We start from the raw sequence: 15,149 nt of genomic DNA, 5'->3' as shown, positions 1-15,149 counted from the left end.
AGAGATGGAATATCAGGTGTTGTGTGTGATGACCGAACAGAAAGCAAATTTAGGGTTAGCTTGAAGAACGCAGGAGGGAGAGTAATGTACAATAATGAAGCTGGAAAGATAGGTTCAGGAAAGTATGTGAAGGGCTTTAAATGTTAAACAGAAGAGTTTAGATTCTAGATTCTAGAGGCCCCTGAGGTTACTTATGGATGTGTTCCACTGAACTTCATCTGTAATAATCTCAACATCAAGCATTCACAGATTTACAATCAACAGATTCTTAGAGTTAGAATGGATCTTAGCAACCAAATGGAATCCATCTGGTCCCTTATCAAAGACCTCCAATAAGGAAGAATCCATTGCTTCTGAGGTAGCTCATTCCAGTTTTGAATAACTCCCAATTGTTTGGAAGTTTTTCCTGACATCAAGCCTGAATAAGTCTTTCAGTATCTTTAGCTCATCGCTCTTGGTTTTGCTGGTGCCAAACATACGGTTTAATCCCTCTGTGTCTTGACGGATTTTTGAAGACAGCAGTTCATCTTTGCCCCTTCCTCCCAGTCTTTTCTTCTCTAGGTTTCTCCAGCTCTCATGCCAAGAATACTTAACCTTTCTTGTGTCATTTACACAAGTTGGCTATCTGGTGAAGCCTTTGGATCCCTTATTATTATTATCATCAGCAGCAGCAGCAGCAACAGCAGCAGCAACAAATTAATGATTTGTTGCCTACATTCAACTGAAGGAAATATTAAATTTCAGTTAATTGGTAGTGAGAAAAAAGATAAATTTTTTTTTGCCATTTGAGTTCCTGAGCTCTTATCTATGGATCTCAGGTTAACCTTATGTGACATGAAGTCAAGGCTCTCTGTGACAATTCTGGTTGTTCTCATCTGGATATTCTGCAGCTTAGTATTGTTTTTCCTGAACTGAACACACAATATTCCAGATATAGTCTGATCAGAGTAACAGAGGGACTGGCTTTTCTTGTAAACAAGGCCTTAATGCAGCCCAAGAAAGCCTGTTTGACTGCCACTTAACACTGCTGACTCATATGTAGCTTAACATCTTTTGCTAACAAACGACAATTCTAACTATGCCTCTTTCCTCCAGTACTTCTGAGGTTGATTTTTTTAAAATTATGTTATAGGACTTGTAAAACTCAATTTAATTTTGTCATATATTCAACCAACTCTTGAACATATCAGGGTCTTTTGGGATGGTGCTTCTGTCATACCTTGTGTTAACTATCTCTTATCTGCAGTTTTTGATAAGCATGCTAAGACTTAATATCTAAGTCATTGGTGACAATGTTAAACAGAATTCTAGGGCATTGGCACTAGAGACTTCCTGCCAAATTGACAATGAACCCTTTGAGACTAGCATTTCAATTAGTTTGAATCTATCTAATTGTATTATCATCTAGCCCACATCTTTCCATCAGAATAATAATGAAATACTTCCGCAAATTCTTTGTCAAAATCAAGGTATTCAATATCTATAGAAGTTCCCTGATCAACCGGTTCAGTATTTCTGTGGGAAAAAAAAAAGAGTAAGAATGGTTTTTGTTACTTTGTATCTGGTCCATAATTTCTTTTTTTTTTCTGAGAGTTTTTTGTATTGGAGAATTTTGTTTTCCATCTTGCTCCTCATGCCATGATATATTATATGTTGGTTGGTCAGTTCCTTCAGATAATTGCTTTTTCATTATGTTTTGCCTTTGCCTTCAACATTTTGTTCTTGAGATTTTCCCTTTTCTGGGTTACTTGGGATCCCACTTTTTATTATAGCTCTGAAATCTGATCTAAAATCTAGGGCACATGTCAGACTTCGGAAGGCTGCTGTTCTTGTCTTTCTTCTATCACAAGATTGAGGGAGACTGATCACTTCTCCCTAATATCCCCATTATTTTGATTCTAGTAACCAGTTCTTCCCTGATAATGAGTATCATAACCAGAATAGAATTTGTTTATTACTATGTTTTTTGAAATATAAAATTAGTATTAAGGCAAATGAAGAATTTATTAGTTTTTGGCAGAGAGAGCCATGTTTTTTTTTTTTTTTTGAAGTTTAGTTTTTATTTCATAATCATAAACTTAAGTCTGTTGTCTAGCCAGACTTGTGGAAGGAAAAAGGAAAATGAAATCCAAAGAGAATTGCAGCAAGTGAGAGCACAAGGATTACAGGGTATAAGAGCAGATGGAGTTTGGGGGTGCTCTCTCCAGAGGAATGGTTTGATGGTTAAGACAAAAAACAGAACAAAAAATCTTCTGAGAGTTGTCCACAGTCAGCGATAGTGATCTTGCTGGTCTTGCCATCCTGAGACCCGAAATGCTCCCTGGCTTCCACAATGTTCATGCCTTCTTTCACTTGGCCAAAGACCACATGCTTGCCATCCAACCAATCAGTCTTAGCAGTACAGATGAAAAACTGGGAGCCATTTGTGTTGGGTCCAGCATTTGCCATGGACAAAATGCCAGGACCAGTATGCTTCAGGATGAAGTTCTCATCAGCAAATTTCTCCCCATAGATGGACTTGCCACTAGTGCCATTATGGCGTGTGAAGTCACCACCCTGGCACATGAACCCAGGAATGATTCTGTGGAAGCAGGATCCCTTGTAACCAAATCCCTTCTCTCCAGTGCTCAGAGCACGGAAGTTTTCTGCTGTCTTTGGAACCTTGTCTGCAAAGAGCTCGAAAGTAATCTGGCCCAGGGGCTTGTTATTGACGGTGATGTCGAAGTACACGCTGGGGTTGGCCATGGCCACAGATGCCTGGGCTGGGTGCGATGGCAGAGAAATAGGCGGCAGGGATTGGCGTCCGGCAATGGGAACCCAGACGAGGTCTCCCAGAGGCGGCGTCTGCAAAGCGGCTGAGAGCCATGTTTTAAGAGAGCGTGTTTTAACAATGAAAGTCTCTCATCACTACTATATCATGCTACTGTGCCAAGCTTGATTGTTTTCCAAGCTCATCATCTATTTCTTCTTCATTCTAGGTGGTCTCTAGTCTCTTTTGAATATGATAAACCATAACCAAGTATGGATTTCATCTCGTAAAGTTTCAGTGATACTATAAGGTCAAATATGTCTCCTTGCTTTTGGACTTCTAGTTCTTGCATTTTGCCTAGACTTTGGGCACCTGTTTATAAACATTCGAGGCTCTAGTTTTACTACTGGCTGTTTTTTTGGATTTTGTTTTCTTTTTATTCATCTACTATTTATCTTACTTCATTGTAGCTACTCTCTATAGTGTCTAGCTTGTTTTATATGATACATACACAGTGTTTGCTTGTTTTTTTCCCCTACCCTTATCACTTTTAAAGCTTGGAGAAGAAAAGATTTAGGGGGAGGTGATGACCATTTTCAAGTATTTGAAGGGTTGTCACATAGAAGAGAGATTGATTTTAATTGGCTCAAAAGAGCAAAATTACAATCAGTATTTTAAAGTTCTTTTAATTAGATTTGCACGTTACTAGGAAAATGCTTTTCCAAGGAATAAAAACTGGTGAGAAAGTGGTAAGTGTGGGGAAAACAACCCAACCATCTTGGCCAAGAATCCTTACGTTTTAAGCCATAAACCAGAAGCTAAAATGACCAAATTTTTATTCAGCTGTTTGCCTACCCAAATAATTTTTTTCTGTTCTGGATCCCTTGTCTTCCCTGCTTCACTGTGCAACAGTCAGAGAAAATACAATCCATGTCTCAGTGGTGTTTTAACAGTCCAGCTAGCAGCTTCCTGTGGGGGCATAAGATCCCCCCACAGCCAGCACCCAGGAGGCTGCTGGCACGCTGGGAAAGCACAGGTTCTTTTTATCTGCTTAAACAAGGAAAGCACGGTGAAGGGGTTGACCAGCTTACTTTAATCCAGCATTCAGTTAGCATACAGACAACATTTGTTTAGTTCAGGGGAAAAAACGCCAGCATTCAGTTAGTTCATGGGGGTATACAGGCAAGCATCAAGAGACAGACCAAATACAGGTTCATTCACTTACTTCAGGGGAAAAAGCCAGCACCCTGAGGTTCAGAACATTCATTTAGTTCGGGGGAAATAAACTAGCACCCTGAACTTCAAAACAAAATACAAATTACAAATATCAACAGACAGACCCAATACAATTCATAGCTACCAACATCTGGGCCCAGCCTGAGAGCAAGGGCTGGCCCAGAGTTATGCTTGCCACTGCTCCCACGCCAACCGGAAAAGGAAAGAGAGCTCTTCAAGCTGTCCTCTCCCCTCTTACAGAGTTTTTGACATCATCAAGCGCCGCCTGAATGACCAGGGCCGATTGGTTCTTGAGTTGGCCCCTCCCCCTAGCGTAGACTAGGCTAACACCCAACAGGGCATGGCTCTGGAGTTAACACCTCCCCTCAGCCAGCCCCATGACTCATCACACAGGAAGTTCTCTTCTTCTTGGCATGGTCTCTGGGCTTCCTGCCCCAGAAGAGAAGCCCCAGCGCCCAGCGAGGCTCAATGAGGTAAGCTGAGTCACTCAAAGAAAACAAAGGCCATTCTGGCCACAAGTGTTCTTCATTTTCTTGTCTAAAACATTGTAATCCGTAGTAATACTTTCTTTCTCTTTTTTAAAAATTTTAAATAGTATTTCATATTTTCCAATTATATATAAAGACATTTTAAAACATTTTTAAATAAAATTTTGGGTTCCAAATATTCCCCCTCCTCCTCTCCCCCCTCAAGTTGGTAAGGAATTTGATATAGGTTATATATGTGTAATCATGTAAAGTGTATTTCCATATTAGTCATGTTGTGAAAGAAGAAACAGAACAAAAGGGGGAAAAAAACATGAAAAAAATAAAGTGAAAATGTTTTGATCCGCATTCAGATTCCATCAATTATTTTTCCTCTGGATGTGGATAACATTTTCCATCATGAGTGTTTTGGAGTTGTCTTAGTTCCTTACTTTGCTGAGAAGAGCTAAGTCTATGAAAATTAGTCATCACACAAGTGGCCGTTACCATGTACAGTGTTCTCCTGGTCTGCTCACTTCATTCAGCATCAGTTCATGTTAAGTCTTTTCAGGTTTTTCTGAAATCTGTTATTTCTTATTGCATAATAGTTTTCCATTCCATTACACACCACAACTTGTTCAACCTTTCCCCAATTGATGGGCATCTTCTCAATTTCAAATTCTTGGCCACCACAAGAAGAGCTGCTAAAAATATTTCTGTACAGGCTCTTTTCCCTTTTTTATGATTTCTTTGGGATTCAGACCTAGTAGTAATATTGCTGCAACAAAAGGTTTTGCAGTTTGATTGCCTTTTGGGCATAATTCCAAATTGTTCTTCAGTATGGTTGGATCAGTTCAAAATTCCAACAAGTGCATTAGTGTCCCCATTTTTCCATGTCCTTCCCAATATTTATCATTTTCCTTTTCTGTCATATTAGCTAATCTATTAGGTATGAAGTGGTACTTCAGAGTTATTCTAATTTGTATTCCCTAATCAATAGTGCTTTAGAGCATTTTTTTATATGACTATATATAGTTTTCATTTCTTCATCTGAAAACTGCCTTTTCATATCCTTTGACCAGTTATCAATTGGGGGATGACTTGTATTTTTATAAATTTGACTTAGTTCTTTATGTATTTGGGAAATGAGGCCTTTATGAGAGATACTTGCTTTAAAAATTGTTTCCCAGCTTTCTGCTTTGCTTCTAATCTTGGTGGCATTCATTGGTTTTGTTTGTGTAAAACCTTTCAAATTTAATATAATCAAAATTATCCATTTTGCATTTCGTAATACATTTTATCTCTTGGTCAAAAATTCTTCCCTTCTCCACAGATCTGAAAGTTACGCTATTCCTTACTCTCCTAATTTGCTTGTGGCATCACCCTTTTCATCTAAATTATGTACCTGTTGGCAATGCTTCGTAGATTTCTTTTGATTATATCATTGGTGCTCACACGAATCACCTGAAGGGGGTAGTTATCAGGGCTGACAAACATTGGGAGGGTCTCTGCTGTTCCTTAGATGTATCGGTGCTCTGGGAAGACAGCGGACTTCTTTATTGCTCATGCTCTTATTGGTTGCTTTTAATCAGGCAGATGCATAATTGCTTTGAGTGGAGAGTTATCCGCCGTCACTACTGTTCTTTGTGCTTTGACTCTTATTGTATGATCTCTCATCCGATAGTTCCTGCGACTCCATTTTCTTTTTGTGTAGGACAAGTAGACACTGAAGTATCCACCTTTTTCCTCTTTAAGGAAGAGCCTCAGTATATAATAGATCAGGGGACTGCTGATGATTGAATTGCAAACTGTTATTCTATGGTGGCAGGTTATGGTTTTGAGAATCTGAGTGCAAATAGTAGACACATAAGGGAACATTTGCCTTAATTACATGTGGAAACAGTCAAAGGTATGCTGAGAAATCTAGGATTCATCTTGCTTGCATAAATATGCTTAGTTCTAATTGATGTATTTAAGGGAGAGTATTGACAAGCAGCAGCATGTTCACAAGAGAGTGAACAGCATGATGGAAGATTGGAAACCATCTGAAAGGAGGAGTTAGTTGGACCAATTTTAGATGGTTTCCTGGAGAAGAGAAAATTTGAGGGGGAAATGATAACTTTTCAAGTATTTAAAGGGTTGTCACATGGAAGAAAGATCAATTTTATTTTAGTTGGCTCTGAAGAGCAGAATTAAAATCAGCACATTTATTAAGTGTGCTAGGCACTGGAGAGACAAAGATAGGAATGAAATAGTTCCTGCTCTAATTGAAATTCTGTTTTGTTGGGGCAGGGGAAATACAAGGTAGTTTGGGGTGCCGGGTGCAGCTGCTTACTTGGGTGGATTGAGGAGGACCTTATGTAAAAAGTGGCACTTGAATTATATATGGGATTCTGGGGTTTCTAAGCTGCTTTCCAGGAATGGGGGACAGCCTGTGCAAAAACCTGGAGACAGGAGACATAGTGTTATGTATGGGGAACAGGAAGACCAGTTTGAACAGAATAAACTGTTGAATATGAGAATAGGCTGAATATGTTAGTTGGAACCAAGTTTTGAAAGACTTTAAATGCCAAACAAAGGAGTTTGTATTTCATCTTAGAGGTGATAGGGAGCCAGTAGAGTTCATTGAACAGGAGAGTGATATAGGTAGACCTGCCAAGTCACTTTGGTAGTTATGTCAGGGACACATCAGAGAGGGGAGAGATTGGAGCAGGAAGACCAATTAGGAGGGCATATTAGTTTTCAGGCAAAAGGTGAGAAAGGCCTGAACTGGGGTGGTGGCTGTGTTAGTAGAGAGAAGGGGATAGATGCAAGAACTGTTCTAAAGATAGAATTGACAATATTTGGCAACTGATTTGATATCTATGTTGAAAGAGTGGGGAATTGAGGATAATGTTGAGATTGTAGATCTGGCTGCCTAGAAGGAGATGGGTACCCTTGACAAAAACAGGAAGCTTTAAAAGAGAGATGGGCTGGTGAGGGGAGAGAGTAAGAATGAGTTCTGTTTTGGATGTGATGAGTTTGTGAAGCCTATATAAGACATCAGTTCAAAATATCAAATAGGTAGTTGGTGATGTGGACCTGGAACTCAGGAGAGAGACCAGTGCTGAGCACATAGGTCTTAGAATCTATTGGAGTTGATGAATTCATCAACAAAGAATATAGAGAAGAGAAGAGGGTGCAGGACAGAGCCTTGAAAGAGAGGAGAAATATAGGGTGGACATTTGAGGGGACGGTGTGGTAGAATGAGATCTATTTGTGGATGAAGGTGACCTGAGCATGTTTGTGGACAGCAGGGAAGAAGCAAGTGGAAAGGGAGAAATTGAAAAACAGAAAGAGTGAATAATTGTGGTGGCAATTTACTAGAGCCTTGCTAAGGAGAAGGGCCATTTTTTTATCCAAAGAGCTCATGGTGAATGGCCTCTCTTTTTATAGTGTTAATGAGAGTTGTACACATACATATTTAGGCTCCTTATGAGGATAAGCTTTTTTAAAAGAATCAATTAATTTAATTTTTAGTTTTCAACATTCACTTTCTTAAGATTTTGAGTTCTATGTTTTCTCCGCCTGCCTTTCCACCCACCTCCCCAAGATGGCATGCAGTCTATGGCTCTCCATATATATTCATATTAAACATATTTCCACATTAGTCATGTAGTAAAGAAGAATTAGAACTAATGGGAGAAACCATGAAAAAGAATAAACAAAAAAAAAAGAGAGAGAGAGCAAATAGTATGCTTTGATCGTCATTCAGACTCCATAGTTCTTTTTTTGGATGTGGATAGCATTTTCCATCATAAGTCTTTTGGAGTTCTCTTAGATTGAGTTGCTGAGAAAAGCTAAGTCTATCAAAGTTAGTCATTACACAATGTTGCTGTTGCTGTGTAAAATGTTCTTTTGGTTCTGCTCACTTCACTTAGCATCAGTTTATGTAAGTCTTTCCAGGTTTTTCTGAAATCTGCCTGCTCATCATTTCTTCCATTATATTGATAATACCACAACTTGTTCAGCCATTCCCCGATTAATGGACATCCCATCAATTTCCAATTCTTGGCCACCACAAAAAGAGCTGCTATAAATACTTTTGTACATGTGGGTTCTTTTCCCATTTTTCTGATCTCTTTGGGATACAGTCCTAGAAGTGATATTGCTGAGTCAAAAGGCATGCACAGTTTTATAGCTGGGGTTACGCTTCTTAGTAAGTAGAGTGATCCAAAAGTGGAATGTAGGAGGTAGTGGATTCTCCTTTACTGGAGGCCCTCAAGTGAAGGCTGGCTGATCACTTGTTGGGTATGTTGTACTTGGGATATTGATTAGGTATTGGTTGGGCTACATGAATTTTGAAGTTCTTATAATTCTGAAATAATGTGGTGATGTTTTGGGAATCCTGTAACTTCTATGTCGTGATGAGACATTGGAAGAATAGTTTTTGTGAAAGGATTGCTTGAACTTCAGTGGATATATATATCTGTGTACATCAAAACTTATAACCCTATTTATTGTAGCCATTCATTTATTATGTTTTTTTTCCCATAAAAAAAATTCTAAACTTAATCATCAGCTGAGTACTGGAATTTATAAAGGAGAACAGAAAGGTGATTCTACATGAAACCGAAACTATGAATGTGCATCTTGCTTTTCTTTTGAAGTGTAAAACTCAGCTTGTAACTTTCAAAGCTGTACTGCTGGACTGTGATTCCTTCCAGTCTTCTTTCTGTTCTTGTCTGTGCATTTCATAAACATATTTAATGACCCTCTATTCTTTTTTCTTTTTTTCTGTAACTCTATCCCTCAGTTCATTCTCTTTCCCCTTCTCCATTGAGAAATAAAACAAAAACCAGAAAACATCATTGTAACAAATATGTAGTTAAGCAAAACAGCTTCCCATATTGTCTGTATCTAAAAATTTTATGTAAATTTTATGCAAATATTGTCTGTCACCTCTCTGTCAGCAGATGGGTAGCATGCTTCATAATCTGTCCTCTCGAATCATGATTGGTCATTACATTGCAGAACTCTTTAAGTCTTTCAGAATTGTTACAATCCTACTGTATAGGTTGTTTCACCTCACTCAGTATTAGTTCTTGCAAGTCCTCACAGCTTTCTCCAAAACCAGTCCTTATGTTATCTCTTATGGTGTAATAATAATCCATTATTATGCCATAGTTTTTTTGGAGGGGCATTCCCTAACCGTTGGTACTCCCTTAACTTCTGGTTCTTTAGTATAACAGAGAGAACTGCTGATATAACTGTTTTTATACCAGTTTCTTTGAGATACAGGCCTTGTAAGTGATGTTGCTGGATCAAAGGGGTATGCACAGATGAGTGACTTTTTGAGTGAACTGCTTTCCAGAATGGCTAGATTGATTACATAGCTTCATGAACATTGCATATTAGTGTCCCTGTTTTCCAGTAAACCTTCCAGCAATTGGCATTTGCCTTTTTTGGTCATCTTTACTACTTTCATAAGTATGAGATAGAACCTAGGAGTTGCTTTCATTTGCATTCCTTCAGTTATTAGTGATTTGGTATGTTTTTTCGTGTGGTTGTTGTTTCTTTTGAAAATTGCTTATTATATCCTTGGACTGTTTATCTATTGGGTAATGGCTTTTGTTCTTGTAAATTTGATTCATTTCCTTACATATCTTGGAATGAAATCTTTATCGGAGGAGTTTTTTTCAAATATTTTCCGCCCTAGTTATCTGTTTCTCTTCTAATTTTAACTGCCTTGATTTTGTTTGTGCAAAAACTTTTAAGTTTTAGTTAATCAAACATCCATTTTATCCTCTTTATCATTCCCTTGCCTTTATTTATGAAAGGTATTTTCTTCCTTACTCCTAATTGCTTTGTGATAACTGTCTGACATGTATCCATTTGGAGCTTATCTTCCTATATGACAAGAGACATCTGCCTAATGTCTTCTAGATTGCTTTTCAGTTTTCCTGGCAGTTTTTGTTGAATGGAGTTCTTACCCCAGTAGTTGGGGGTCTTTGGCTTTATTAAACATTGCTCCTATGTTCATTTGCATCTGTATGTTGTGTGCACAATCTGTTCCACTGTTCATCTCCACAATTTTTTAATCAGCACTAAATAGTTTCGATGATTACTGACTACTTTGTGAATGTAGCTGGTGTTCTTAGGCCCCCTTCCCACTTTTTTTTTTTAATTTCCCATAAGATTCTTGACCTTTTTCTTCCTCTAGGGGAATTTTGTTTTTTCTAGCTCAGTAAAGTAATCATTTGGTAGTTTGGTATAGTACTGAATTAGTTAAGAATAGGTGGTGTTATTTATATTATAATTGGAATGGTATACCTATGGGCAAAATTAATGTTTCTCTAATTACTTAGGTCTTCCTTTCGGTAAAGAGTGTTTTGTATTTTTGTATTATGTATCATGCATTTTTGTATAGTTCCTGTGTATCTTGGTATGTAGATTACTGAGTATTTTGTATATTGTCTAGTTATTTTGAAAACAATTTTTCCTTGCTGTTGGGCTTTGTTGATCACATACAGAAATGCTGTTGGTTTTTGTGGGCTTATTTTGTATTATGCAACTTTGTTGAAATTATTTCAAGCTCTTATTGACTCAGGTTCTCTGGATAGACCATTATATATCATTTGTCCAAAGAGGTAGTTTTGTTTCCTCTTTTTCTGTATTTTCTACAATTTCTTTTTCTTGTTGCTATTGTTATAACTAGCATTTCTACACTAATAGCTGACATTTGTATAACATTTTAAGGTTTGCAAAATACTTTTATCTCATTTGATATTCAAAACAACTCTATGAAGTAGATGATCTTATCCCCATTTTACAGGTGAGGGAGTTGAGGCTGAGAGGTTAAATTTCTTGCCGTGGATCATTAAGGTAGTGTCTGAGGAAGGAGTTACTCACTCTACCACCTAACTGTATTCTAGAACTATATTAATTATAGTGTTGATGATGGATAACCTTGCTTATATTCTGACCTTATTGGAAAATCTTCCAGCCTTTCTTTATTACATATAATGTTTAATTAGATACTGCTAATATTAAGAAAATATCAAGGAAAAAAAATTGTCCATTGATTCCTATTTTCCAGTGTTTTTTTTTTTTAAACAGGAACTGATATTGGATTTTGTCAGATTTTTCAGTTGTTCTTGTTCAGCAGTCATGTTTTTAAATTAGTTTTCTTATTATTTTGGTCATTTTATGATCATAGTTTTCCTTAGAGTTAACGAACTCTGAATTCTTGGTATAAATGTATACCAGGTATAAAAGTAACCAAGTCATAACGTATAATCTTTTAAATAACTTGTTGTAGTTTCTGACAAAATTTTATTTAATATGTATTGTCATTGTTCATTAGGGATATTGTTCTGTAATTTTAGTATGATGATTTTGAAAAAGAAACATAAGGTGACTGCATTTTTATTTTATTTTATTTTTTTCTTTTCTTTTTTTATTTATTTAATATATTTAGTTTTCAGCATTGATTTTCACAAGAGTTTGAATTACGAATTTTCTCCCCATTTCTACCCTCCTGCCCACTCCAAGATGGCATGTATTCTGGTTGCCCCATTTCCCAGTCAGCCCTCCCTTCTGTCACCCCACTCCTGTCTCATCACCTTTTCCCTTCCTTTCTTGTAGGGCAAGATAAATTTTTACACCCCATTGCCTGTGTATTTTATTTCCTAGTTGCATGCAAATTTTTTTTTTTTGTTTTTGAACATCTTTGAGTTCCAAATTCTCTCCTCTCTTCCCACACCACCCACCCTCCCTAAGAAGGCAAGCAATTCAACATATCATTATGTTTCATTATGTAAAACGCTTCCACAATACTCATGTTGTGAAAGACTAACTGTATTTTGCTCCTTCCTAACCTATCCCCCTTTATTGAATTTTCTCCCTTGACCTGTCCCTTTTTGAAAGTGTTTGTTTTTGATTACCTCCTCCCCCATCTGCCCTCCCTTCTATCATCCCCCCTTTTTTAACTTCTTCCTCCTTCTTTCCTGTGGGGTAAGAAACCCAATTGAGTATGTATGGTATTCCCTCCTCAGGTCAAATCCAATGAGAGCAAGATTCACTCATTCCCTCTCACCTGCCCCCTCTTGCCTTCCTACAGAACTGCTTTTTCTTGCCACTTTTATGTGAGATAATTTACCCCATTCTATCTCTCCATTTCTCCCTTTCTCAATATATTCCTCTCTCATCCCTTAATTTGATTTTATTTTTTTAGATATCATCCCTTCATATTCAATTCACCCTGTGCCCTCTGTCTATATATATATATATACACATACATATATACATACATACACATACACACACACACACACACACACACACATATATATATATATATATATGCATATTCCCTTCAGCTATCTGAATACTGAGGTCTCATGAATCATACACATCATCTTTCCATGTAGGAATGTAAACAAAACAGTTCAACTTTAGTAAGTCCCTTGTGATTTCTTTTTCTTGTTTACCTTTTCGTGCTTCTCTTGATTCTTGTGTTTGAAAGTCAAATTTTCTGTTCAGCTTTGGTTTTTTCACTGAGAAAGCTTGAAAGTCCTCTATTTTGTTGAAAATCCATATTTTGCCTTGGAGCCTGATACTCAGTTTTGCTGGGTAGGTGATTCTTGGTTTTAATCCTAGCTCCATTGACCTCCGGAATATCGTATTCCAAGCCCTTCGATCTCTTAATGTAGAAGCTGCTAGATCTTGTGTTATTCTGATTGCGTTTCCACTGTACTCAAATTGTTTCTTTCTGGCTGCTTGCAGTATTTTCTCCTTGATCTGGGAGCTCTGGAATTTGGCAACAATATTCCTAGGAGTTTTCTTTTTGGGATCTATTTGAGGAGGCAATTGGTGGATTCTTTCAATTTCTATTTTACGCTCTGACTCTAGAATATCAGGGTAGTTCTCCTTGATAATTTCTTAAAAGATGATGTCTAGGTTCTTTTTTTGATCATGGCTTTCAGGTAGTCCAATAATTTTTAAATTATCTCTCCTGGATCTATTTTCCAGGTCAGTGGTTTTTCCAATGAGATAGTTCACATTGTCTTCTACTTTTTCATTCCTTTGGTTCTGTTTTATAATATCTTGATTTCTCATAAAGTCACTAGCTTCCACTTGCTCCAACCTAATTTTTAAGGCAGTGTTTTTTTCAGTGGTCTTTTGGACTGCCTTTTCCATTTGGCTAATTCTGCCTTTCAAGGCATTTTTTTCCTCATTGGCTTTTTGGAGCTCTTTTGCCATTTGAGTTAGTCTATTTCTTAAGGTGGTGTTTTCTTCAGTATTTTTTTCAGTATTTTTTTGGGTCTTCTTTAGCAAGTCATTGACTTGTTTTTCATGGTTTTCTTGCATCATTCTCATTTCTCTTCCTAATTTTTCCTCTACTTCTCTAACTTGCTTTTCCAAATCCTTTTTGAGGTGTTCCATGGCCTGAGATCAGTTCGTATTTTTCTTGGAGGCTTTTGATGTAGGCTCTTTGACTTTGTTGACTTCTTCTGGCTGTATGTTTTGGTCTTCTTTGTCACCAAAGAAAGATTCCAAAGTCTGAGATTGAATCTGAGTGTATTTTCGCTGCCTGGCCATGTTCCCAGCCAACATACTTGACCCTTGAGTTTTTCGTTGGGGTATGACTGCTTGTAGAGTAAAGAGTACTTTGTTCCAAGCTTGAGGGGTTGCGCTTTTGTTTTCCGAGCTATTTTTATACAGCCAGCTCTGCCTCGCCAGCACTCCTCCTTCCCCAAGAACTGCTAACCCATACTGGACTCAGATCTTAAGCAGGCTCTGCACTCCTGCTCTGATCCACCACTTAATTCCTCCCACCAGGTGGGCCTGGGCCCAGAAGCAACTGCAGCTGTAGTTCTTTGGCTGCACCACTTGTGCTGCTGCTGGGGTGGTGGCCGAACCTTGAACTCCTTTCACTCTATCCCCCGCAGCTTTTCCCACTAACCTTCTCTGTTGTCTTTGGTGTTTGTGGGTTGAGAAGTCTGGTAACTGCCACAGCTCACTGATTCAGGGCGCTAGTGCCTGTTCCACCTGGCTCCCCATCTGATTGGTCTGGGGGCAGCCCACACTGGGCTCTGCTCTGCCCCCAGCTCTGTGGGATAGACCTCACCCAGTGACCATCCAGGCTGTCCTGGGCTGGAGCCCTGCTTCCCTCTGCTGTTTTGTGGTTTCTGCAGTTCTAGAATTGGTTCTGAGACATTTTTTATAGGTTTTTGGAGGGACTTGGCAGGGAGCTTATGCAAGTCCCAGCTTTCCAGCCTCCGTCTTGGCTCTCGTAACTGCATTTTTGAAGCTTGGATAGAAACATCCACAGATTGCCTTTTCAAAGAATTTTAGTAATCGATATGATTTCATACAAAAGGGTATCATAAGTTTGTTGACCTTCAAGGGACCTTGGGGAATATTAAGGCCAATTGCCTTATTCTATAGATGAGGTAATTGAAATTCTGTAACAGTAAAGTGAGTTGCCTAAGGCCTACATATATATGTGTGTGTGTGTGTGTGTGTGTGTGTGTATGTATATATATATGTGTGTGTATATATATACATATATATATATATATATATAGTAGCTCACCCAACATTTGAACTCAGCTCTCAGATTCCAAATCTAGTTCTTCATCTTCTACAGTGACATAAAAATATTTTACTCTTCAGAAAGATACTTTCTCTACTTGTTAATTAATGCTTTTTGACTA

The 15,149-nt window shown here is 37.9% G+C and overlaps 2 protein-coding genes across 3 annotated transcripts in view; one reads left to right on the top strand and one right to left on the bottom strand.

Moving 5' to 3' along the window:
- Window positions 1–15,149, top strand: part of LOC118856385 (CD2 associated protein) — a 165,882-nt gene that overhangs the window by 16,257 nt on the left and 134,476 nt on the right. The gene's annotated exons all lie outside the window — the stretch shown is intronic.
- Window positions 2,224–2,754, bottom strand: LOC118856386 (peptidyl-prolyl cis-trans isomerase A-like). Its single transcript, XM_036766675.1, has one exon. It carries the CDS (start codon window positions 2,743–2,745, stop codon window positions 2,224–2,226), a length of 522 nt encoding a protein of 173 aa, XP_036622570.1. The 5' UTR covers window positions 2,746–2,754.

Source organism: Trichosurus vulpecula, chromosome 7 (genome assembly GCF_011100635.1).
Source record: "Trichosurus vulpecula isolate mTriVul1 chromosome 7, mTriVul1.pri, whole genome shotgun sequence".
NCBI lineage: Eukaryota > Metazoa > Chordata > Mammalia > Diprotodontia > Phalangeridae > Trichosurus > Trichosurus vulpecula.
The sequence above is the reverse complement of the archived record's forward strand: the minus strand, read 5'-3'. Positions and strand labels throughout refer to the sequence as shown.